This window comes from Ictidomys tridecemlineatus, chromosome 15 (genome assembly GCF_052094955.1).
Source record: "Ictidomys tridecemlineatus isolate mIctTri1 chromosome 15, mIctTri1.hap1, whole genome shotgun sequence".
NCBI lineage: Eukaryota > Metazoa > Chordata > Mammalia > Rodentia > Sciuridae > Ictidomys > Ictidomys tridecemlineatus.
In genome coordinates, this window is record NC_135491.1 from 1411242 (window position 1) to 1434924 (window position 23683).

Here is a 23683-nt window from a genome sequence, read left to right on the forward strand (position 1 = left end):
GACATTGCGCGCTACAGTACGAACTCGGCATCGGAAACACGATGCGGCTCTGGAGGCGCCTTCTCCATGCAGTGTCCCTGGCCTCCGTCCGCATCTACCGCGTGGTTCCGAGGGACCTGGCCAATCACATTCTTGCTGGAGCTGGAAAGGCAGTTGGCACTGCTCTCTCCTTTTCAATCTTTGGTACTGGGAATTTTGAATCCAGGGGTGCTGCACCACTGAGCTGCGCTTTCTTCTATTTGGGGGCAGTGCCTAAGTTGCTGAGGCTGGCCTGGAATTTGAGATCCTCTGGCCTCAGCCTCCCGAGTTGTCACCGTACGTGGCTCTCTTCTGGTATCTCAGGAAGGCAAAACTGCACCAAGTTGATTCAAGAGCTAATCTGTTTTCATTTTCTATTTGAGAATGGGGCTGAGGCGAGGAGTGGGTCGGGCTTACACGAGGAAAGGGCGGGGACAGCAGACCCCAGTGGGCCAGGGTCCGGTCACTTTCTCCGTGAAGGGCAAAGCTCAGGGCACGTCCCCGGACTGCCGGCCCGGCCCGCGCCGGCGGCCTCCGGGAGAGCTCTTCAGCGGCCCGCCCTCCTTCCCCACCTCCCTCCCGCCAGCCCTGCCCCTCACGTCCCGGTCCCTGCGCCCACCGCGCCCCGCCCGCTCGTCACGGGACCCGCGGAGGCCTCTGGGAGAGGGGGGAGCGCCCTGCGGCCTCCGCTCCGCTCAGGTTCGCCCGGCCGCGCGCGGGCTTCTGGGAGGTGTAGTCCGGCCTTGTCCGCGCAGGCGCACCGCGGCCTGGAGGGCCTAGCGGGTGGGTCATTGTCCTGGCACGTTTCGCAGGTGAGTCCGCCCTCTACGCGGCCGAAGCGATCCGGCCCCCGGAGGGGACAGACCTGCGGGGAGAGGGACGCGTATGCAGGAGAGGGCGTGCACCCGGGGAGAGGGACGCGTATGCCGGAGAGGGCGTGCACCCGGGGAGAGGGACGCGTATGCCGGAGAGGGCGTGCACACGGCGAGGAGCTGCTTGCGGGGAGAGGGCGTGCACCCGGGGAGAGGGACGCGTACGCCGGAGAGGGCGTGCACGCGGGGAGAGGGACGAATATTCAGGAGAGGGCGTGCAGCACACGGCGAGGAGCTGCTTGCGGGGAGAGGGCGTGCACGCGGCGAGGGGGCGTGTATGCGGCCAGCGGCTACTTGCGGCGAGGGGCGTGTACGCGGCGAGGGGGCGTGCACGCGGCCGGGGGCGGGGGACGGGGGGGGCGAGTGTAGGGACTGGGGAGGGAGTAGAGACAGGTGAGAGCGTATTTGTTCAAGGTTCTGCAGTGTCTCAGTGCAGGTCTGCTTAGGGGACTGGGTGGCCCGGCCTTTGTGTGTGCGCCAAGGTCCTTCATACACAGACGCTTCATCAGAGTCCTCTCTGTGTGAGGACGTTTCCGCTGGTACCCTGGGCCCGAGTCTCTGGTGTGATCTCTGTCCATGGTTTCTCTGCGCTGCCCTCTGGGTGTCCACCTATGTCTAAATTTTCCTTCTGTGTCTGGGGGAGCGGGAGTGTCACCTGAGTGTTTCTGGGTGTGAGTGCCTGTCTGGGTGGGTGCATACGGGCAGGTGTGTGTGCTCCTTCCAAGGTGTGTGTGCCAGCCCGTGGGCGCCTGAGCCGGGGGCCTAGAGAACCACTGCCTCCGGCCCACACTTCTCCTAGTCCGCCTCCCAGCCTCCCCCTACTGCCCCTGGCCTGGCGAGGAGGGGCTGGAGGGGCGGGTCCTGGGCGTGCAGGGGGTGTGTGAAGGACCGGCGGGGCTGCAGCTTCTCCCTCTGCCTCCCAGGGCGTGCATGAAGGGCCACTCGCTCTTTTCCCACAGGAGTCCTCTCTCCGGAGTGTGTCCAGCTGGTGTCGGACTGGGCACTTTTCCAGGGCTCCTGAGATTGTCTTACACACGGGAACCGAGGCTCCGACGTTAAGGGGGCCACCCAAGGCTGCGCCCAGGCGTCCAGGTTTCAGGGCCCCCTTTCCCTTTCTGCTCAGCTGAGACAGGTTACAGGGAGGCTCCCTTTGAAACTGGACGTGAAAGAAAGGAAGGAAATACCGGGGAGCTCAGGGGAAGAAGGGGAAGGAGAAGCCGCTGGGTTTGCAGCCACACTGAGTGCCACCTCACCCGCTGCGCTCCTGGCCACGTTGCTTCTAGGGCTGCTTTAGGACTTCTGGGACTCTTTTCTATTCATGGGCAGCTTACACCATTAAAAAAAATCAAGTTATATTTGTGATTTCATGAATATACAGTTCAGGTTGCCATAGATTAACCTTTTTTTCTTATGATTTTAAAATAAATCAGACTTTTCCCAGGCCCTGCAGGTATTATGGGGCCCTGCTGTGTGTGGACAGGTTAAGTAGTCCAGCCAAAGGAACCAGTGTGACCTCAGTGCCAGGGTGAGTGCTAGAGATCATTGACCAGAAGAGATACAGGTTAAAAATTAAATTCTGTTAAAAAATTCACGATGAGACTCTAAGGTTGCTGCACCCAGGGGCACAACTCAGAGGAATAGAAAGAAAAAAATAATTAGCAGCCCCCGTCCCCCACTTCCATTCCATACCTCGAGGTACCAGCCTGGCCTTGCCCGGCACTTCTGGAAAACTGGGCACCACTTAGTAAAACCATGAACACATGGATAGGAGCGAGACTGACTTCTGCTCTCCAGAAGTGACCTAAAGTGACCTGTTCTCCTTGTCAGAGGCCCCTCCATTTATGTGACCTGTTCCTTTGGTCACGGGGTTTATTGGTTTCCAGTCCCCCACCTGCTCCCAGTGCAGGATGGAGCCCAGGGCTTCACACGATAGGCAGGGCTCCCCCGCCCCTTACTTTATTTCCAGTCTCTAGTTGCCCAGACTGGCTGGAGCTTCAGATCCTCCTGCCTCAGCCTCCTAGGAAGCTGGGATCACAGGCCTGTGCCTCTGACTGCGCAGCTACTTTCTGCTTCCTGCTTGGCTTTCAGGATAGCGCCCTTCTAGGCGCACTACCTGTCCCCCTAGTCACTCATCAGGCTCGCCCGCTCTGGCCCTCGCTCGCTCTCTCTCTCTCTCTCTCTCTCTCTCTCTCTCTCTCTCTGTGCTTTACCTCTGAGGCACACCCCAGCCCTTTTTAATTTTTTTTAAAGATGGACACAGTATCTTTTCTTCATTCATCTTTATGTGGTGCTGAGGTTGGAGCCAGTGCCTCACGTGTGTGAGGCAAACGCTTTGCCGCTGAGCTATAACCCCAGCCCCTCCTTTTTAATTTTTTGAGACAGGTCTCCCTAAGTTTCTGAGGCCGTCCTCACACTTGCTATCTTCCAGCGTCACCTCCTAAGGACCTGAGATTAAGGCGTGTGCCACTGGCCCAGCACGTCCAGGGTTTCTGTTGGTTGAGGTGGTTTTACGTTTTGTTTTGTTCCTGGCTCTGGGAGCAGTGCTGCAGTGAACTTGGTGTATTCCGTGGGTGACTTCTCATAGCTGTGGCAGATCCCAGGGTTGTGTCCTGCCCATCACCTTCTAGAAGGAGGGTGAGGACCCCCCCCTTCAGCAGCCTGTGGGGAGTCCCACTTCCTGGTCCCTTGCCCCGTAAGAGGGGCTCTGTTCTTGAGTCAGCGCTGTGTTTGGGCATCTCCTATGTGACAGATGTCCTAGATTTCTGAGATACCATCCAAAACTGCCAATCCTCTGCTCCCCCGGGGACTTGTGTCTGGGGGGAAGACAGGTGACCCCTGAAGGCGGCACTGATGGTGTCATGAAGTGTGCTGGAGAAGACCCGAGTGGGCTGTGGCTGAAGGGCTCAGGGCCTGGAGCGGCTTCTCCAGGTGACTCTGAGCTGACCCGAGGAGCTGGGTGGGAAGAGAGCCCTGCAGAGGCAGAGGCCACCCCACACTCCCAGGCCTGGCGTGGTGCTGTGGCTCCTCTTGTCTCACTTTCTTGCCCTGGAAGCTGGTTGGGAGGCTCTTCTGAGCAGAGCACTGGCCTGGCATGTGTGAGGCCCTGGTCCAAGCCCAGAACCCCCGACAGGGTTAATGCTGCTTCTAGCCCCCAAGTGGCACCGTTCAGCTCCAGGCTGGCCAGGAGTCCATGCTGAGTGATGACATCTTGATAGGCTCCCAGTAATTTTGGTGTTTGGGAGATGGCAGTTGCTGAAGGTCCATCTGGAGGGGGACTGGGCTTTCCCAGGTGATCTCCAGGTTGTAGGTGTTCAGGGCAGCCCGGCTCAGCCAGGGGCACACGGAGCACTGATTCTGCCAGAGGTGACACAGGTGCTGAGTGCCCCATCTCCAGGGGCCGCTGGTCCTGGCAGGCGAGTGTGGAAGGACTGTCTGGCCTCCAGGTGTTACCCTGACCTGTGCCAGCTGTCCTGGGCCTCCAGGTGTTACCCTGACCTGTGCCAGCTGTCCTGAGCCTCCAGGTGTTGCCCTGACCTGTGCCAGCTGTCCTGGGCCTCCAGGTGTTGCCCTGACCTGTGCCAGCTGTCCTGGGCCTCCAGGTGTTACCCTGACCTGTGCCAGCTGTCCTGGGCCTCCAGGTGTTGCCCTGACCTGTGCCAGCTGTCCTGGGCCTCCAGGTGTTGCCCTGACCTGTGCCAGCTGTCCTGGGCCTCCAGGTGTTGCCCTGACCTGTGCCAGCTGTCCTGGGCCTCTGGGTGTTGCCCTGACCTGTGCCAGCTGTCCTGGGCCTGTTGGTGTTACCCTGACCTGTGCCAGCTGTCCTGGGCCTGTTGGTGTTACCCTGACCTGTGCCAGCTGTCCTGGGCCTGTTGGTGTTACCCTGACCTGTGCCAGCTGCCCTGGACCTCCGGGTGTTGCCCTGACCTGTGCCAGCTGTCCTGGGCCTCCAGGTGTTACCCTGACCTGTGCCAGCTGTCCTGGGCCTCCAGGTGTTGCCCTGACCTGTGCCAGCTGTCCTGGGCCTCCAGGTGTTGCCCTGACCTGTGCCAGCTGTCCTGGGCCTCCGGGTGTTGCCCTGACCTGTGCCAGCTGTCCTGGGCCTGTTGGTGTTGCCCTGACCTGTGCCAGCTGTCCTGGGCCTGTTGGTGTTACCCTGACCTGTGCCAGCTGTCCTGGGCCTGTTGGTGTTACCCTGACCTGTGCCAGCTGTCCTGGGCCTGTTGGTGTTGCCCTGACCTGTGCCAGCTGTCCTGGGCCTGTTGGTGTTGCCCTGACCTGTGCCAGCTGTCCTGGGTCTGTTGGTGTTGCCCTGACCTGTGCCAGCTGTCCTGGGCCTGCGGGTGTTGCCCTGACCTGTGCCAGCTGTCCTGGGCCTGCGGGTGTTGCCCTGACCTGTGCCAGCTGTCCTGGGCCTGCGGGTGTTGCCCTGACCTGTGCCAGCTGTCCTGGGCCTCCGGGTGTTGCCCTGACCTGTGCCAGCTGTCCTGGGCCTCCGGGTGTTGCCCTGACCTGTGCCAGCTGTCCTGGGCCTCCGGGTTTTGCCCTGACCTGTGCCAGCTGTCCTGGGCCTCCGGGTGTTGCCCTGACCTGTGCCAGCTGTCCTGGGCCTGTTGGTGTTGCCCTGACCTGTGCCAGCTGCCCTGGGCCTCTGGGTGTTGCCCTGACCTGTGCCAGCTGTCCTGGGCCTGTTGGTGTTGCCCTGACCTGTGCCAGCTGTCCTGGGCCTGTTGGTGTTGCCCTGACCTGTGCCAGCTGTCCTGGGCCTGTTGGTGTTGCCCTGACCTGTGCCAGCTGTCCTGGGCCTGTTGGTGTTGCCCTGACCTGTGCCAGCTGTCCTGGGCCTGTTGGTGTTGCCCTGACCTGTGCCAGCTGTCCTGGGCCTGTTGGTGTTGCCCTGACCTGTGCCAGCTGTCCTGGGCCTGTTGGTGTTGCCCTGACCTGTGCCAGCTGTCCTGGGCCTGTTGGTGTTGCCCTGACCTGTGCCAGCTGTCCTGGGCCTCCGGGTGCTGCCCTGACCTGTGCCAGCTGTCCTGGGCCTGTTGGTGTTGCCCTGACCTGTGCCAGCTGTCCTGGGCCTGTTGGTGTTGCCCTGACCTGTGCCAGCTGTCCTGGGCCTGTTGGTGTTGCCCTGACCTGTGCCAGCTGTCCTGGGCCTGTTGGTGTTGCCCTGACCTGTGCCAGCTGTCCTGAGCCTGCGGGTGTTACCCTGACCTGTGCCAGCTGTCCTGGGCCTGTTGGTGTTGCCCTGACCTGTGCCAGCTGTCCTGGGCCTGTTGGTGTTGCCCTGACCTGTGCCAGCTGTCCTGGGCCTGTTGGTGTTGCCCTGACCTGTGCCAGCTGTCCTGGGCCTGTTGGTGTTGCCCTGACCTGTGCCAGCTGTCCTGGGCCTGTTGGTGTTGCCCTGACCTGTGCCAGCTGTCCTGGGCCTCCGGGTGCTGCCCTGACCTGTGCCAGCTGTCCTGGGCCTGTTGGTGTTGCCCTGACCTGTGCCAGCTGCCCTGGGCCTCCGGGTGTTGCCCTGACCTGTGCCAGCTGTCCTGGGCCTGTTGGTGTTGCCCTGACCTGTGCCAGCTGCCCTGGGCCTCCGGGTGTTGCCCTGACCTGTGCCAGCTGTCCTGGGCCTGCGGGTGTTGCCCTGACCTGTGCCAGCTGTCCTGGGCCTCCGGGTGTTGCCCTGACCTGTGCCAGCTGTCCTGGGCCTCCGGGTTTTGCCCTGACCTGTGCCAGCTGTCCTGGGCCTCCGGGTGTTGCCCTGACCTGTGCCAGCTGTCCTGGGCCTCCGGGTGTTGCCCTGACCTGTGCCAGCTGTCCTGGTCCTCCGGGTGTTGCCCTGACCTGTGCCAGCTGTCCTGGGCCTCCGGGTGTTGCCCTGACCTGTGCCAGCTGTCCTATTTCTTCAGCTTCATTTAAATCAGTCCCTGATTGTTCTTCCTCCATCAACAGTTTTCAGTGGCCCCCTGGACTGGTGTGAGCAGAAGCTGAGTGTGCTGTGAACAGGGAGGCGCAGACCAAAAGGCCGGCCAGGTGACTGAGTAGGTGGAAAGTCCTGCCTGGGTCGGGGTCGGGGTTGGGCTGGGGCCTGGGCCCTGCTTTCCTTTTGTCCTAAGGGAGCTCAGGGAAGGAGAGGTGATGACCCGGGCTGTGGCACTGGCCTTTTCTGAGCATGTGGAACCCGCCTGTGAGGGCCTGGACAGCCACATGAGGTCTGCCCCTGGGAACAAACATGGCTCATGCCCATAGTAAGGACAGCAGCATAAGGTCTGGGAGCACCCGAGGGGCTGGGGCTGGGCAGGGCAGTCGGAGGCAGTGGGAGAAGGCTGCGTGGTAGAGCAGCCCTGTGACTTGCATCTGGGAGGCCATGGAGACCCCGACGTACTCCGCCCACTCCAGTCCTGGCTCCCATCTGGGGCAGTGGCTTGGCTCTCTTGGCTCAGTTCCCCCCATGTGAAGTGGGTGGGTAGGTTGCCCACTCTAGGCAGACAGGGCTTCTGTGAGATCATGTGTGGAGTGCTTTGCGTGCAGTAAGCCCCCTCAACACAGGCCCTGTGTGTGTCCACCTGTGTGTGTGTCCTCCTGTGTGTCCTTGTGAGGGCCAGGCCTGACCTCTCACCTGGTCTGTCCCCCACATCCACAGCTCTGTTGGTCCCTCAGGACCGTCCTCTTCCCCTGATGATCGTGTCCCGGTGGAGAGATGGCTGCTCAGCTGCCGACTGACGTACCGCTGGTGAGTCACGTCACCCCTGCCCTCCTCTCAGAAGACTCGGGCCCAGGGCACGGGCTCTTGCTTCCCCATGAGCCTCCACCCACACAGACCCCTCCAGGGCCCTCGTCCCCAGCTGTCTCCTGGGGGCTCTGTGTGCCTTGGTGAGGAGGGCATGTCCTTGTCCGGCACCCTCCAGGGCTGGGGGCCAGCCATGCAGGACAGGGCAGTGCCGAAGTGGGCCCCTGGTGAGGGGTGGCTTAAACACGTTATGCTGATAACCCGGGCCTGGTGAGGTGCTGCTGGGCGTGTGGCCCTTAGAAGTGGACACGCAGCACTAAATGTCCATTGTGGGCGTCCACCTGTGCTGTGACAGGACACACACCTGTGGAAGCAGGCACACCCCATCTAGGAGGTGGGGGACCTCCAGTGAGAGGGAGGAGGATATGGGGGGCCACGTGGGGTCTTCAGTCCCAGCCACGATGCTTTATCTTTAGCTGGGCGGGGGGTGTGGCTGTTGGATTTTTGTCCCATGAACTTACTTTTAGACCAGAAATAGTTTGTAATAAAAGTAGATGGCATGTAAGTACTCAGCCTGGAGCACTGTGCATCAGGACACGGGTGCTGAGGCCACACGGTCCACCACAGGCCTCTGTCCGGGAGGAGCCCGTGGGCGCTGGAGTTCAGTTGAGATCTTTCTTCCTGGAGGAGCGTCGTAAAGGGCGAGCGCGTGTTGGCTCTGCTGCTTCAATCTCGAGGGCTTTTTTGATCCAATTTTATGCCTCGAGGATTCCCTGGCCTTTGAAGCTGTGCTGACGCCTTGTTTGCCGCAGCACCCGTGTGCGCCGGTGCGCCTGGCCCTCCTCTTTCCCATCGTGCATGGGTGTGCTCTGGTTGTGTGCAGCAGTGGGGCTCGTTGTTACATAAAACTCACACACGCACACGGTGTGACGGGGAACCTGCCAGCAGCATCCCCAGGGTTTCCGGTCCGCCCTCCTCCCTCCCCCAGCTCCTTTGCTCTGCTCTGCTGATCACCCTTCATCTTTCGTAAGATCCTCCCCACTTTCCTTTCCGTTTTCCTCTCTAGCTGACATGTATGAGAGAAAACATGTGACCTTTGACCTGAGTTTATTTCACTCAACATGATGGTCTCTAGTTTCATCCATTTTTCCTGCAAATGACATAATTTCATTCTTCTTTATGGCTGAGTAAAACTCCATTGTGTGTCGGCGCTAGGGTTGTGGCTCAGTGGTAGAGCGCTTGTCTCGCATGCGTGAGGCCCTGGGTTCCATCCTCAGCACCACATAAGAATAAATAAATAAAAATAAACATATTGTGTCTCTCCACAACTAAAAAAGAAGAACACTCCATTGTGTATAAATCCCTCATTTTCTTTATCCATTCACCTGTTGATGGACACCTAGGCTGGTCCATATTTTGGCTGCTGTGGATTGTGCTGCATAAACATGGTGTGCGTATTTGCTGTAGTAAGAGTGGTGTAGCTGGTCATATGGTGGCTCCACGTCTAGTCTTTTGAGGAGCCTCCATACTATTTCCATAGTCATCGTGCTAATTTATAACTCAGCTTTGTAAAAGTGTTCCTTTTTTCCACACCCTCTCCAGCATTTACCACTGCTTCTATTCTTGACGACTGCCATTCTACCTGGAGTCAGATGAATTTCATTGTAGTTTTGATTTGTATTTTCTTAATTGATAATGATGTTGAACTTTATATATATATATATATATTTCTTGGCCATTTGTATTTCTTCTTTTGATATGTAGGTCTTTCTTCGAATTCTTAATTGTTCCCTTTGTTGTGCAGAAGTTTTTAAATTTGATGCCATTCCATTTATTAACTCTTGGCATTATTTCCTGAGCTTTAAGTCCTATGGAGAAAGTCATTGCCTGTTGGAGTTCTGACCCTATTTTTTTTTCCAAAAATTTCATGGTTTCTGGTCTAATTTCTAGGTCTTCAATCCATTTTGAGTTGATTTTTGTGCAGGCTGAGTGATAAGACTTATCTCATTCTTTTACCTATGGATAGCCACTTTTCCCAGCACCATTTGTTAAAAAGGGTCTCTCTTCTCCAATGTGTGTTTCTGGCATCTTCATCAAGGATCAGATGGCTGTGTCTGTCTCGGGGTCTTCTGTCTGTTCCTCTGGTGTGTGCATCTGTTTTTATACCACTGTGATGCAGTTTTTGTTACTGTCGCTCTGTTGTGATGACTAGTATTACTGGGTTTTTGCTTGTTTGTTTATAATTGCTTTATTCTGGATCTTTCGTTCTTCCAAATTAATTTTTCTAGTTCTCTGAAGAATGTTGCTGGTACTCTGGTGGAATTGTGTTGATCTGTGTGTTGCTCTTGGTAGTATGGCCACTTTAACAATATTAATCCCGCCTGTCCATGAACATGGGAGGGCTTTCTCCATCTTCAAGGTCTTCTATTTCATTCTTCAGTCTTCTATAATTTTCATTGTCGAGATCTTCCACCTCCTTAGGTAGATTGATTCCTAGCTATTTTTTTTTTTGAGGCTATTGTGAATGGAATTGTTTTCCTGATTTCTTTATCAGCAGTCTCTTTATTAGTGTATTCATTATTGATGATTCTATTGATTTTGCAACCAGCTACTTAGCTGAATTTGTTTATTAGCTCCAGCAGTCTTCTGGTAGAGTTTTTTTTAGATCTTCTGAGTACAGGATCATCTTGTCTGCAGTGATAGTTTGACTTATTCCTTCCCTATTTTTACCCTTTTTATTTCCTTCTCTTGCCTAATTGCTCTGGCTAGCATTTCTAATGCTATGTGGAACAGGAATGGTGAATAGACAGCTTGTCTTGTTCCAGGTTCTAAAGGGGATACTTTTAAGTTTTTACCCATTCACTATTATGTTGGCCTTTATGATATTGAGATAGGTTCCTTTTATGCCTCGTTTTTTTAGTTTTTTTTTTTTTTATCATGAATGAGTACTGAATTTTGTCAGAGGCTTTCACTGCATCTGTTGAGATGATTAAGTGATTTTTATCCTGCTATTTATGTGACGAATCACATTTACTTACTTGTATGTTTTTTTGAAATATGTTTTTAGTTGTAGATGGACACAATATCTTTATTTTATTTATTTTTATGTGGTGTTGAGAAGGGGACCCAAGGCCTCACATGTGCGAGGTGAGTGTTCAACACTAAGCCCCGGCCCCAGCCCTTGATTTGCACAGTCAGCCACCCTGTATCCCTGGGAAAAGTCCACCTTGGTCATGATGCACGTCTTCTTCATAAGTTGTTGAACACAATTTGCCAAGTTTTATTAAGGATTTTTGATCTAATTTCATCAGGGATTTTTGATCTGTAGTCTTCTTTCCTTGATATGTCCTATCTGGTTTGGTATTTGGCTTCGTAGAATGAATTCTAAGTGTTCCATCCCTTTCTATTTCATGGAATAATTTGAGGAGCATTCGCGCTTATCTCTTCTTTAGAGGACTGTTGGAATTCAGCTGAGAATCCATCTGCTCCTGGGCTTTTCTTTGTCAGAAGACTTTTTATTATTGCTTCTATCTCGTCTCTAGCTATCGGTCTATATGGTTTCCATGTTCTCTTGATTCAATTTTGGCAGGTCATATGTGTCTAGAAGTGTTTTTTCTAGGTTTTCCAATTTACTGAAGTATACACTTTAACAATAGTTCTTAGTTATCCTGTGATGTCTGCGGCGATTTCTCCTTTTTCACCTCTAATTTCCTTAGTTTGGGGTCTTTTGTGCAGTGTGGCTAAGGGCTTCTCAATTTTATCTTTTCAAAGAATCAACTTTTTGTTTCATTGATTCTTTGTATTTTTCAATTCTCAATTTCATTGATTTCAGCTCTGATCTATTTTCTTCCTTATACTGGTCTTGGAATTGGTTTTTCTCTTGTTTTTCAAGGGCCTTGAGAGGCATCGTCAGATTGTTGATTCCGGGTCTCCCTGGGTTTCCCAGGAAGGCTGTTTCTCGTGGCTGTAGACTTTGCTCTTAGAGCTGTCCTCAGTGTGACACAGAGTCGTGTCGCTATTCTCATTTCATTCTAAGAACTTTCACATTTCTCCTGTGATTTCTTCTATCACCCGTTCATGATTCAGAAGAGTATTGTCCAGTCTCTGTATGCTTACATAGTTTCTGTGGGGTTTTGGTGTTGATTTATAATCAGATGCAAGAAATTGTATCCGTTTTTTGTGTGTTTGCTAAGAGTTGCTTTATGGACTAAAATATGGTTTATTTTGGAGAAGGTTCCATGAGCTGCTGAGAAGAAAGTATATTAGCTTTTGTTGGATGAAATATTCTATAGTCTGTTATCGCCATTTGAGACTCCGATGAGTCTTAACTGAGTTTAGATAGGTCTGGGTGAGAGAGGTGTGTTGAAATCACCCAGTATTATTGTACGTTGGGTCTGTCTGAGTCTTTAATTTGAATATTGTCTATTTTATATACTTAGGTGCACCAGTGTTTGGGGCATAGATATCTACTATTGTCGTATCTTCTGGTGGTGTTGTTCCCTTTACCACTGTCAAGTGACCTTGTGTCTCTGGTTTTGGTGTGAAGTCTGCTTTGTGAGATACGAGAGTAGCTGCTCCTGCCTACCTGGAGGCTGCTCTGCATGGGATGTGACTTGTGTCCTTTCGTCTTCGCTGTGAGTGCCTGTGCCCGGAAGGTGCCTCTCCTCAGTCCGCAGAGTGGGCCTGGTTTCCAATCCATTCTGCACAGAGTGGGCCTGGTTTTCAATCCACTCTGCCAGCCTGTGTCCTTGGATTGGTTTTCAATCCACTCTGCCAGCCTGTGTCCTTGGATTGGTTTTCAATCCACTCTGCCAGCCTGTGTCTTCGGATTGGTTTTCAATCCACTCTGCCAGCCTGTGTCTTCGGATTGGTTTTCAATCCACTCTGCCAGCCCGTGTCTTTGGATTGGGTAGTTGAGACCATTTGCACTTAATATTATTATAGAGAGGGTTTCTTTTTTAACTAATTGTTGCTATTCTGTTTTATTTCCAGTGTTTCATTTGGTCCCATTTCTCATTTGCCAGACGGGCGACTCCCAGGGTGGGGCGGCTGCAGCGTTCTGTGGGTGCACCTCTGGTGGGTGGGCTTAGGGCTGGTCAGGCCTCAGGGCTTGCTGGGTGGTGACTGCTCTAGAGAGACGAGGTCAGGGCACCCTAGGGCCTGGCAGTGCCCCCTCTGCTGGGAGTCTGGGTCTCAGGAGTCCCCCTGGGATCCCACTCATGAGGCAGGGGGCCACTCCCCCACCCACATGCTGCCCAGCCCCCCAGGCTCCGTCCCTGAGTGTGTCCATGCTGGCCATTCATGTTCCTGACCCGCTTTGGCTGGTCACAGGAGCAGCCAGACCCAGAGGAAAAGCGGGTGGGCTGCCAGAGTGTCTCTGACGTGGGTCCCCTGGGTGCCGTCTTCTCTGTGCCTGTTTCATGCACATCCTGCTAGCCGTACCCACGCCTGCGGGGCCAGCATGGTGGAGTTTGCTGTGACCTCGGCTCCACAGCAGCCCTCTGCAGCCGGTCAGGAAACACACTGCACTTTTCACGCTTGGCCTCTGCCTCAACAAGTTCAGGCTGCTTTTCCGGAGGTCACCCTCCGTGGTGATGGGCGCTGCCCCTGCAGCAGCCACTTGGCCCCCGGCCCTTCTTTCCTGCTCTTTGTTTAGTGCACCTGAATTTCCGAGTCCCTGGGAGGCTCTCTGTGCTGAGTGTCGGGGACTCCCTCTCTGAGCTCCCCGTTCAGAAGCAGCACTGCACAGGATCCTGAGCCAAGGAGCAGCTGGGAGTGCTGCCCTCCTGCAGCGCCCTCCGCGTCCTCTGGCTGTCTCCCAATCACGCACATGAACAGATCACGGAAGGAAGTTGCCAGAGGTAAATACATGATCATATGGTAGAAAACCCATAAGGAAACGCATAGGGGATGAGATTCACCCGGGAGACCTCCGCAGTGTTCAGGTCGGTCTCTTTCCCCCGGGACACTCACGTCGTTTTGCAAAATAACGACGACCCTGGCCAAGCAGTCTTGTATTCTGCTTTTTAATCAAAGACTCCATCCTAGTGTTTCTCCACGTTGTTTAAAACTCCTCTGTGACATCTGTGGGTGAAGACATGGTCTCTGCGTGGTGCCCCTGGTTCCTCATGGTTCTCTTATTGAACACGTGCTGGTCTCCCGCGTTCTGGTCACTGCTGTGGTCGAGGGACACAGGCGGGTGCACTCTTCCCGGGTCTTAGATGATGTCTTCTGGAGCATCTCCTGAGGAGGAGCCGTGGCCGAGCAGGCCTGTCGGTGTAGCTGTCCAGGTGTGTTGGGGCAGGTGAGTCCCCACGGGTGAGTACCAGAGGACTTCCGCTGGCTGGCCACTGTCCGTGTGTGACCGGTGCTGGATGCAGAAGACACGTGGACAAAGGGATAGATGGATTTAAGAGATAGTAGTGCCCCTGGAGCATGATAGGTGACATACGGTAACACCGGACCTCTTTCCAAGTGGCAGTGTTTGAATTATTGCTGGTCTTAATTCTTAGAAAATGTTTATTAGCCATTTTTTTATTATTTGTTTACTTTTAATTTTTAAAAATCCAACTTTTAAGTACTTTGTATTTTAAAATTTAAAAAACTGCTGTCTATGTGGCCCTTCCTGTAGGCGGTGGGGGGATCTTGTGCTCCCTGGCCGCCTAGACAGGAGAAGTGTGTGTGTGCTCACAAGAGCGCGTAATGCATGGATACCGTGGCGGCTGCTCCTCCAGGTTCCCTTTTTCTCACTCACTTGATTTGTTCATTTCACTTTATTTCTGGTTGCAAAAGCATTTTGTGTCGGAGGTCGAGTCCATCCTGGCCTGCAGGGCCTCCGTGGTGCTCAGCCTGTGCAAGGCCTCGCCGCCCGCAGGTCAGCAGCAGCAGCATCTTGTCCTGCCTGCTGCTTGTCCCCTGAGCACTCCACGTGGCTGCTGGCTCCAGCCGAAGCTCCTTCTGCTGTAGGAACATGTGGTGGACTCACTCCTGAGCCCGGCTGGCTGTGTCTTCACCTAGGGCTTGCCCTCACCTGCCGCCAAGTGCGTCCTTCGCCAGTTCTGGTAAACTCACCATTGTGGCACCATCGCCACTATCGATTTTAGATCATTTATCACCTCCAAAAGACCATGTGGCCTTTAGCCCTCGCTCCTGTTCTGCCTGTGAACCCGGCCCGTGGTCGCCACAGTCCGCCCTTTGTCTCGATAGACTGCGTCTCAGATCCATGGAGTCATGCAATAGGAGCTCTTCTGTGACTTTTTTTTTTTCCACTTAGCAAAATACTGACGGGGTGTGTCCCTGAGGACACGTGTGCTCCCTTCAGCGCAGCTGTGATACTCCAGTGCACACCCATGTCCGCCCACGTGGCCTGTCTCCACCTGTTGGCTTTATGGACCAGTTGACCCAGAACTGAAACTACAACACTGGACACTACCTCCCGGCCCCCACCCCAGCCCGAGACCGGTTGCCCTCGGTCCTCGCAGTGGAATTCTGCAGTTCTGGTGCTTTGGTGGCGGCAGATCTGACATGGTACCTTGTCCCCGAGGCCCACCGTGCTGTAGCAGGGCTCAGGTCTTCCTCTGTAAGGCCGCCTCGGGTTCCACCGGGACGGATCTGGCTGTGCTCCACAGGATGCTTACCGTGGGTTTGCGAGCAGAGCTGTGAGAGCACAGTTGCAGGCACAGGGTGTCCCCTGAGGTCCAGAGTCAGGTCCTGCCACCCTCCTGCCGAGACCTTCCAGGAAGGAGGGGAAGGGGCTGGCTGGGCTGAGGAGGGGAGAGCGCCGAGGCAGAGGAGCAGCAGGCTCAGGGCAGCAGGTGAGATGAAGGAGCAGGCGGGGCAGGGTTGGGGTCCCGTCAGGATGGGGACGTTGCGCCTAGACACTCCCAAGTTTTCCCATCCGCCCTCTCGCTGGTTCCCGAGAGGCATTAGGATCCAGGCTCTGGATCCAGCCCTGGATTTCCATGCCTGGTATCCACTAGCTGCCATGTGACCAGAGGAGGGACTGTTTTAGTGTGCTTTTTTGCTGCTGGGACCAAAAGACCTGAGAAAAACAATCAGAGGAGGAAGGGTTTATTTGGAGGCTCACAAATTCACAGTCTTTTGGTGCATAGATGGCCACCTCTGTTCCCTGGGCCTGAGGTGAGGCAGAACATCAGGGCAAAGTGTGTATGCAGGAGGGCATCTGAGGACATGGCACGAGGAAGCAGAGAGAGCTCTCCTCTCCATGACAAGGCACAGCCCCCAGGACCACCTCCTCCAGCCACAGCCCGGCCACCTCCAGTTACCACAGCTAACCGCGCCAGGGGACTGATGCCCAGTCAGGTGGGCAGCTCACGACCCAGCCTTTCCCCCCACACTGCTCGCGGGGGCGCCTCACATCTAACCACGCAGGGTCTGCCCCTCTGCCGGCTACCCTCTGCACCTGCCAGCTCCCTGCAGCGCCTGCTCCTGGCAGGGCCCAGTGGGCCGTGTGGGAACCAGGAGTGCTGGGGCAGGTGGGAAGGGGCAGGGAGAGGTCACGGAGAGGTGACAGGCCGCCGTGACTGTCTTGTGGCCTGCACTGAGTTAGTGAGTGGGTCAGCACGGGAAGAGCTGTGTCCATCTACCAGGTAGCTGTACAGGGCCATCAGGAGCTGCCCTCCCACCCGGAGACTGACGCTCTGGCAAGTTGCCCACAGGACTCCACCCTTCTGAAGGCGGGGGAGTGGTCTGCCCTGGCACTGTCCCTGTGGCTGCCATCTTGGCCGGGTTCTGCCTGCCTGCCTTCTCACCTCTTACAAGGACATGGTCATGACCGGCCAGGGCTGCTGCCGCAGGATGACCTCATCGTGACTGATCACTTCCCCAGCCACCCTGTGTCTCAGTCCGGTCAGGGCCCTGGGGAGTCAGGACGTGCACTTACAAATGTTTGGGGCACAGCACTTGATCTGACCCATGACACCGCCCAGAAGGGCTGGCACCGAGCAGCTGGGAGGAAGTGAGGGCCTCTGCTCTGTGACCCTTCTGCCACCGTCTGCTGCTGCGCCGTGGTGTGGTCTCATGGTTCAAGCCTGTGCCTCAAGGACTGCTCCCACCCCAGCCGCCTGACCACCTGCTAGAGCCCAGCTCTGGCTCCATGGACCCTCTTCCAGAAGCCCCCCAGCTCTCCCGACTGTGAGCAGCCTCACCCTAAGCCACCCTTATGAGGGCTTCAGAGCTCTGCTCAGCCCCCTGTGGCCGCATCTCCAGACCCTGGTGACCCGCCTGCCCAGGAGGCACTAGTCCCTCCTCCCCGTCTGCTCCTGACTTCACAGACATCCCTAAATCCTGTCCGTGTTTCCGGCCACACCTCCAGAGCTCTGAGGAGGGCCTGGCGGTGAGTGGCGCAATCTGTCTGCAGGAGTCAGTGACACTCAGGGACCTGACTGTGGACTTGACCCAGGAGGAGTGGCAGCAGCTGGAGCCTGCCCAGAAGGACCTGCACAGGATGTCACGCTGGAGAACTCCAGGACCCTGGTCTCTCTGGGTAAGGGTGGTACTGCGGCGTCACCAGCAGCCCATAACAGGACACAGTCACAGGAAAAGGATCCTGCCAGGAAGGGTGTGGGGCCGCTAGAAGGTGCAGCTGAGGAGCTGGCACAGAGGGTACGTTCCTGGTCCTGTCACGGCTTGAGGCTCAAAGTGAGGTTGGTAGGTGACATGAGGATGATTTCTTCACAGGTATAACCAGGGGTCATGATCCTTAAACCACCCTGGGAACAAAGGGCAGAAGGACTAAGTGAGCGGTAGGTGATCAGACCACACTGACAGGAGCTGGCAGTTCACAGACACACAGGGTGACACACAGGTCACAGCCTGAGGTTTCAAAACGCTTTCCTGATAGAAGTTTACAAACTGAGAGATCATCCTTTTGGAATACACTAAGATTAATGAGAAAGGGTTTAGGGCCAGAGACCCACTTCAGGAGTGCAGTCGGGGCAAGCCTCTTGGAGTCAGTTTGGTATCCTAAGTCACATTTTTAACAGTCACTTTTAAGGGTCTGTCCTTAGGCCCCTTCCATAAGTGGGGGAAGTGTGTGGGAAGAAAACCAAAGGGCAAGACTAGTCGCGGCCACACGGCACAGTCTGGGCACTGCCCTGTGGAGGGAGCCCCACCTGCACCTGGCGTGGTCCTGACTCCTTCGTGGATGGTTTTGGGCTACGACTGGCCTGTGATTCACAGCACATTCGTGCAGTGCACAGTGCCACCAGGGCCATGACAGGACAGCGTGTCCACCACCACCCTCATTGCCCTTGGAGATCACTCCTGCCTCCCGGCCCTCTCCTGTGGCCAGGGTCCCTGTAGTGGCTCCGCATGTCCTTGATTCTGTGCACACAGCCACAGGGCGTGCACCTTCGTGTCCAGTTCCCTGACCTGGTGGTGTTGCTCATGATGCTCCCAAGTGGCCCTGTGTCTCAGCAGTCCGTTTCTCCTCCTCGCCGTGCATCATGCCACCGTGTGGGCACCTGCAGTTTGTCTTCCCAGCCACTTGTTGAGTATTCGGACAGTTTCCAGTTCACTCTGTCACGCACAAAGCCCCAGAGAGCATGCGTGTCCAGGGCCTGGGCTCAGGTCCAGGTCCACCAGCCTTGCCCTCTTCCGGCCTGGCTTTCCACACAGATGGGTGGCCTCATGGCCCTGCCTTCTGTGTCCCGTGCCTTGTGTGTTATCTCTGTCAGGCCTCAAGCCTGGGGCCTGCTCCCTTTCACATCAGTTAGGTCGTGGCGGAGTTTTGAGAGTTCCCGTTCCTGGTGCGAGTCTTTGAGCAGGTGTGCTGGGCAAACATCTCCCCCCCTTCTGGGGGCTCTTTTCCCTTTCTTGATGGTGTCATTTGAAACACAGTTTCTCATTTCCATGATGGTTTGGGGGTAGACTGGCCTACCATCTAATTTCTGATTTCCATAATTTCTAGTCCCGTTTAGCTGTTTTGTTGCATTTGTGCTTTTGGTGGCAGAGTGTTGCAGGGGTCAACTCCTATATTCTTCTCAAGTTCTGTTTTAGCTCTTCCTTAGGTCTGGGATCCGCTGGGGATTCATTTTTATGAGTTGTGTAGGAAAGGGTCCAAATTGTTCCTTTGTGTGGGCACCTGGTGCCCAGCGTTTGTTGAAGAGCCAAGAGGTCTTTAACTTGGTGAACTCCAGTGTCTCAACTTTTTTCTTCTATGGATAGTATTTTTGGTGTCAGATCTAAGATATCTTTTCCCAAGGCCCCGAAGGCTTCATTCTGAGTTTCTTTTGTAATTTGTAGAGCATGGGCAGGGGATAGAAAGGGACGAGAAATGGGTGTGATGGGGCCCACCCGTACCCCTGGGGACCCAAGGGCAGCCCTGCTCCTTGGGCAGCCCCGGCAGGAGGACCACAAGTCCCAGGCCGGCCTGGGCTCACAGTGAACCCATCTCATCATAAAACATACAAGGGACTGGGGATGTGGCTCCATGGTAGAGCACCCCTGGGTTCAATCCCCAGCACCCCCCCCACACACACAGGAAGGATGGGCAGTTCATGGGGGGGGGCCAGGCCTGGGGAGTCCAGGGCCAGCGGCAGCCCCGACTCTGCGTTGGGTCTGATCTGGCGTCCCCAGGATGGGGGTGGTGAAGAGGAGCCGAGTTGGGAGGGTGGGGAGCCTGTGGGTCGCTCTTTGGGTGAGAACCTGTGGTGGCTGCATTGTGCATGCAGTGGCACTTACACCGGTGGTGGAGGAAAGGGGAGCAGCAAGGACGACTGCTAAGTCTAATACTATACTTAAAAATTGTGATAAAATATACATAAAACTTACAGTTTTGATCATTTTTAAGTGTGGTTTAATATCATTAGGTTCGTTCACTCTGTAGTGCAGACATCGCCACCTCCACCTGGAGAACTGTCTGGTCTTGGGACCTGATACCCGCAGCTGCTCCCGCCCCCGAGCCGCTGGGGCCAGCCTCCTGCCAGGCGCCTCCTGCGGGCGACCTGCAGCCGCTGCCTTCCAGGCCCCACGTCTGACTGAGGCTCCCGCAGGGGCGTTTTCTTAGTAGGCTCACAGGAGAGAAGGAGCGTGAGGACGCTCAGAGGGGAGGTGGGGGTTGGGGCGCCCCCAGGGCGTGCGGAGACCACGGGTGGAGCGCAGGAGTGGGCCTGCACCCTGCAGGGTGAGGGTGGCACCCCGAGCACCCACTGCGCTGCCAACGCTGCCAATTTCTCCCTTTGCCTGACACCCAGAAGCCTCTGGTGGCAGGTCAGCCTCGCGGGGGGAAGGCCGGGGCAGACAGGAGGCAGGTGAGGGAGCAGAGTCACCAGCGCGCGCGTGTGTCACCTGTGGACACTTTAGTACGAGCGAGTGCGGGGCCTCTGGTGCACTGGGCGAGGGTGGAGCCTGTGCGCAGCCTCGGCTGCCCTCCTCCCCGGCGTCGTGCCAGTCGTGTCCAAGCCGGCTCTCTGCGACTCCGGAGCTCACAGCCGACCCGCACCCTGCTTCCCCACGCGCTCGCTCTCCCAGTTGCCAGCGTGATTTCTCGCCCGGCCTTGCCTTGCGGCATCTTGGGGCTCCGTTGCCCAGTCCCGCTGTGGATGTTCCTCACTCCCGGCATTGCTGACTGCTTCTGTTTTTGTCGTTTTGTTTTGTTTTTCCAGACTGGGGGACTAGACCTGAAATGAAGGAGTTGGATGCTAAGGACGACACTGTAGAGGGCAAGGCACCCGCCAGGGCAGCCTTGGGAGGGCCCGAGAGGACCTGCGCCTGGGCAGGAGCGTGCACGCAGGGCGGCTGGGGTATGGGGTCTCGCGGGGAGCGGTGGCCCACTGACCAGGGCAGCAGCCTGGCAGAGGGCTTTGTCTCTGAGGGCCGTGAGTTGAAGGCCTCTACCACGCAGAGTGGCACCCCTGACCCGCTACCGCTGGAGGTGCCCGCGGAGCAGGGGGCCTGCCTGTTTGGGGTGCGTGGGGAGCGCCCCAGTGGTTCAGACCCTGGCCAGCGCCTGGCATCCTACGACTGCCGGGAGTGCGGCAAGGCCTTCGGTCGGAGTTCGTCCCTCGTAAAGCACCTGCGCATCCACACGGGCGAGAAGCCCTTCCGCTGTGACGTGTGCGGAAAGCCCTTCATTGAGCGCTCGTCCCTCACCATCCACCGGCGCGTGCACACGGGGGAGAAGCCCTACACGTGTGGGGACTGCGGCAAGGCCTTCAGCCAGCGCATGAACCTCGTAGTGCACCAGCGCACGCACACAGGCGAGAAGCCCTATGCGTGCCATGTGTGCGGCAAGGCCTTCCGCAAGACCTCGTCCCTCACGCAGCATGAGCGCATCCACACGGGCGAGAAGCCCTACGCGTGTGGGGACTGCGGCAAAGCCTTCAGCCAGAACATGCACCTCATTGTGCACCAGCGCACGCACACAGGCGAGAAGCCCTACGTGTGTCCCTTGTGTGGCAAGGCCTTCAGCCAGAATATGCATCTGACAGAGCACCGGCGCACGCACACGGGAGAGAAGCCGTACGCGTGCAAAGATTGTGGCAAGGCCTTCAACAAGAGCTCCTCGCTTACCTTGCACCAGAGGAACCACACTGGCGAGAAGCCGTACGTGTGCAACGAGTGCGGCAAGGCCTTCAGCCAGAGCTCCTACCTCATCCAGCACCAGAGGTTCCACATCGGAGTGAAGCCCTTCGAGTGCGCGCAGTGCGGGAAGGCCTTCAGCAAGAACTCGGCGCTCGCGCAGCACCAGCGCATCCACACGGGCGAGAAGCCCTACGAGTGCTACCTCTGCAAGAAGCACTTCACCGGGCGCTCGTCGCTTGTGGTGCACCAGATCGTGCACACCGGCGAGCGTCCCTACAAGTGCAGTGACTGCGGCAAGGCCTTCAGCCAGAGCGCGTACCTGATAGAGCACCAGCGCATCCACACCGGCGAGAAGCCGTACCGCTGCGCGCAGTGCGGGAAGTCCTTCATCAAGAACTCGTCGCTGACGGTGCACCTGCGCATCCACACCGGCGAGAAGCCCTACCGCTGCGCCGAGTGTGGGAAGGCCTTCAGCCGCAACACAAACCTGACCCGGCACCTGCGAATCCACACCTGAGCTCAGCGGTGGACACCAGGTGGGTGGGCTGTGCCGTGCAGGTCAGTGGGGCAGTCCTGTCTTTGGAGCACATGATGACTGACCCCAGGAGGCCCAGGAATGTGGGCATCCTTGGAGGGCTTTTTGCTCAAACATGCCCTCCTACGAAGGTCAGCAAGTCCCTGGATACCTGGTGTATTGGGGGACGTTGTAAGGTTTCTGAGGTCCAGTTAGTAATGGAACTTAGGCTGGGGCCCAGCCCTCTGTGTGAATACAAGAGCTTGACAAATGGCAGTGTCTCGGGGCTGCATGTCAGCAGGACTAAGGGGCAGGTGGGTGGAGGGTGAAGACTGGGCTCTTACTCCCTTTGTCCTGTGCGCCCTGAATCCAGATCTCAGTTTGTCCCATCTCAGTTTTCTCCATGGGTTAAAGGGAGATGGGGGCGTTGGTCCTTCCCACTGGCAGTCCGTCCTGTCCTACTGGATCCCAGTTGTTGGTAAGGGAGGAAAGGGCCCCATGCCATAGTTAGCAAATAACAATGCCTGCTTTGAATGCCAAAGTTAGAGTCGTCTGTTAGGATTTTTCAAAATAAAGCTTTTGATTAAGGGAGACTAGGTCATTTTAAGTGATCTTTTAAGTGTAAGAGATAGGATGCCAGTCCTGTGTCAAAGTCGACTCCGGAGACGGAGGGGAGAGTGGGAGGGAGGGAACCGAGGCTGCGCCAGGTCAGGTCCCTGTGGGGTTCAGTGAGGCATGCACTCCAGCAGACTGTTCCTGCAGTTATTTTAGCAGCTTGGCTTGAAGGTAACCGCCGAGCCCATTCCTGCTGTCACAGGAAGAGCCCTCCACTGGGTAGCCATGTGCAGTGGCACAGCACTGCTCACAACAGTCCTGGAGCTGGGAGGGCCAAGGTGCCCGCAGGCTTGGTGCCTGAAGAGGCCCATTCTATATAGACTGCCTCTGTGTGTCTTCCCTGTGCTCCTTGGGCCTCTTACAGGGGCTCTGCCCCTAGGACCCCACCTCCCAGAGGCCACCTCTTCATGTGGTCCACCCTGAATGTGAGGGACACCGACGCGCAGGTTTGCCGGACCTTGTCCTGCACCTCCTGGCTGACTGGAAGCTCTGCCTGCACCTGGGGGGCCCGCCACCCCACCTTTTAATACTGACATGGATAGAACTGGTTCTGATCGCCCTGGAGTTTCTGATGATTCCCACTTTTTGATACTGGTGTATATGAAGAATAAACAAGTCATTTAAAGGTCACTTTGGTATCACAAGTACACTTTGTAAGGCGAGTGGGGAGAGTGCCCTCCTGGCACGTATACGCAAGATGACGGTTTTCCAGCTGGAAGCTGGTCGAGTGTCGGGTGGGCTTGGTCCAGCACTCTGTGGTGGAGCCCTTGCTGTCTGAGTCTCTGGCTCTCCTTCATGAGTTGGCATCCCCCATGACTTCCCGTGGGACCTTGCCGTTCACAGCAGCCCCTCAGCCACATCCTGATGGAGAGAAGACTTCTTCCAGTCTTTGGGGGAAGAAATCCTAAGCTTCCTTCTGTTGGGTTCACCCCTGATCTGACCTCTGCACAGAGGTGGCCTGTGCTGGTCAGTGCAGATCTGGGCCCTTTCCGCACTCCCAAATGGCTCTGGTGAAGGATGGAATCAATGCCACTGTCTGCCCTTGATGTGGGTGTCTGGGCCAGTCCCTCCACATCACAGTAGGGGAGGCGAGTGGCAGTGGAGAATATGACCTGGCCACCTGCCTGGGTCAGCAAGAGTTAAGGAGGACTCCTCCCGCTGATAGCATCATGAGCGTGGTTCTCACTGCACATGTCTCTTGGAGGCCATCGCCATGTCTGTTCCCTGTGTGTTAACCAGGAGGTGGGGCAGGGGCCACGGGCCAGGAGGTCCCGCCTGCGTGTCCTGGTGGCTGACATTGCACCCACACTTCTGCTGCAGAACAGGATGCCCCAGCCCTTCACAGAGGTGGGAGAGAATGGGGATACTGACATGTTGCTGTCCCACAGTGGCACGTGC

General features: G+C 56.3%; 1 protein-coding gene across 1 annotated transcript; it reads left to right on the forward strand.

The window, feature by feature from the left end:
- The first annotated feature begins 6876 nt into the window (after window positions 1-6876).
- On the forward strand, window positions 6877-22915 carry Znf71 (zinc finger protein 71). Its single transcript, XM_078032970.1, is given in 5 exon segments — window positions 6877-6922; window positions 7525-7614; window positions 16991-17072; window positions 17075-17116; window positions 20238-22915. Coding segments are annotated over 4 exon segments (1593 nt in total). The 5' UTR covers window positions 6877-6922; window positions 7525-7581; the 3' UTR covers window positions 21674-22915.
- Window positions 22916-23683: the final 768 nt, after the last annotated feature.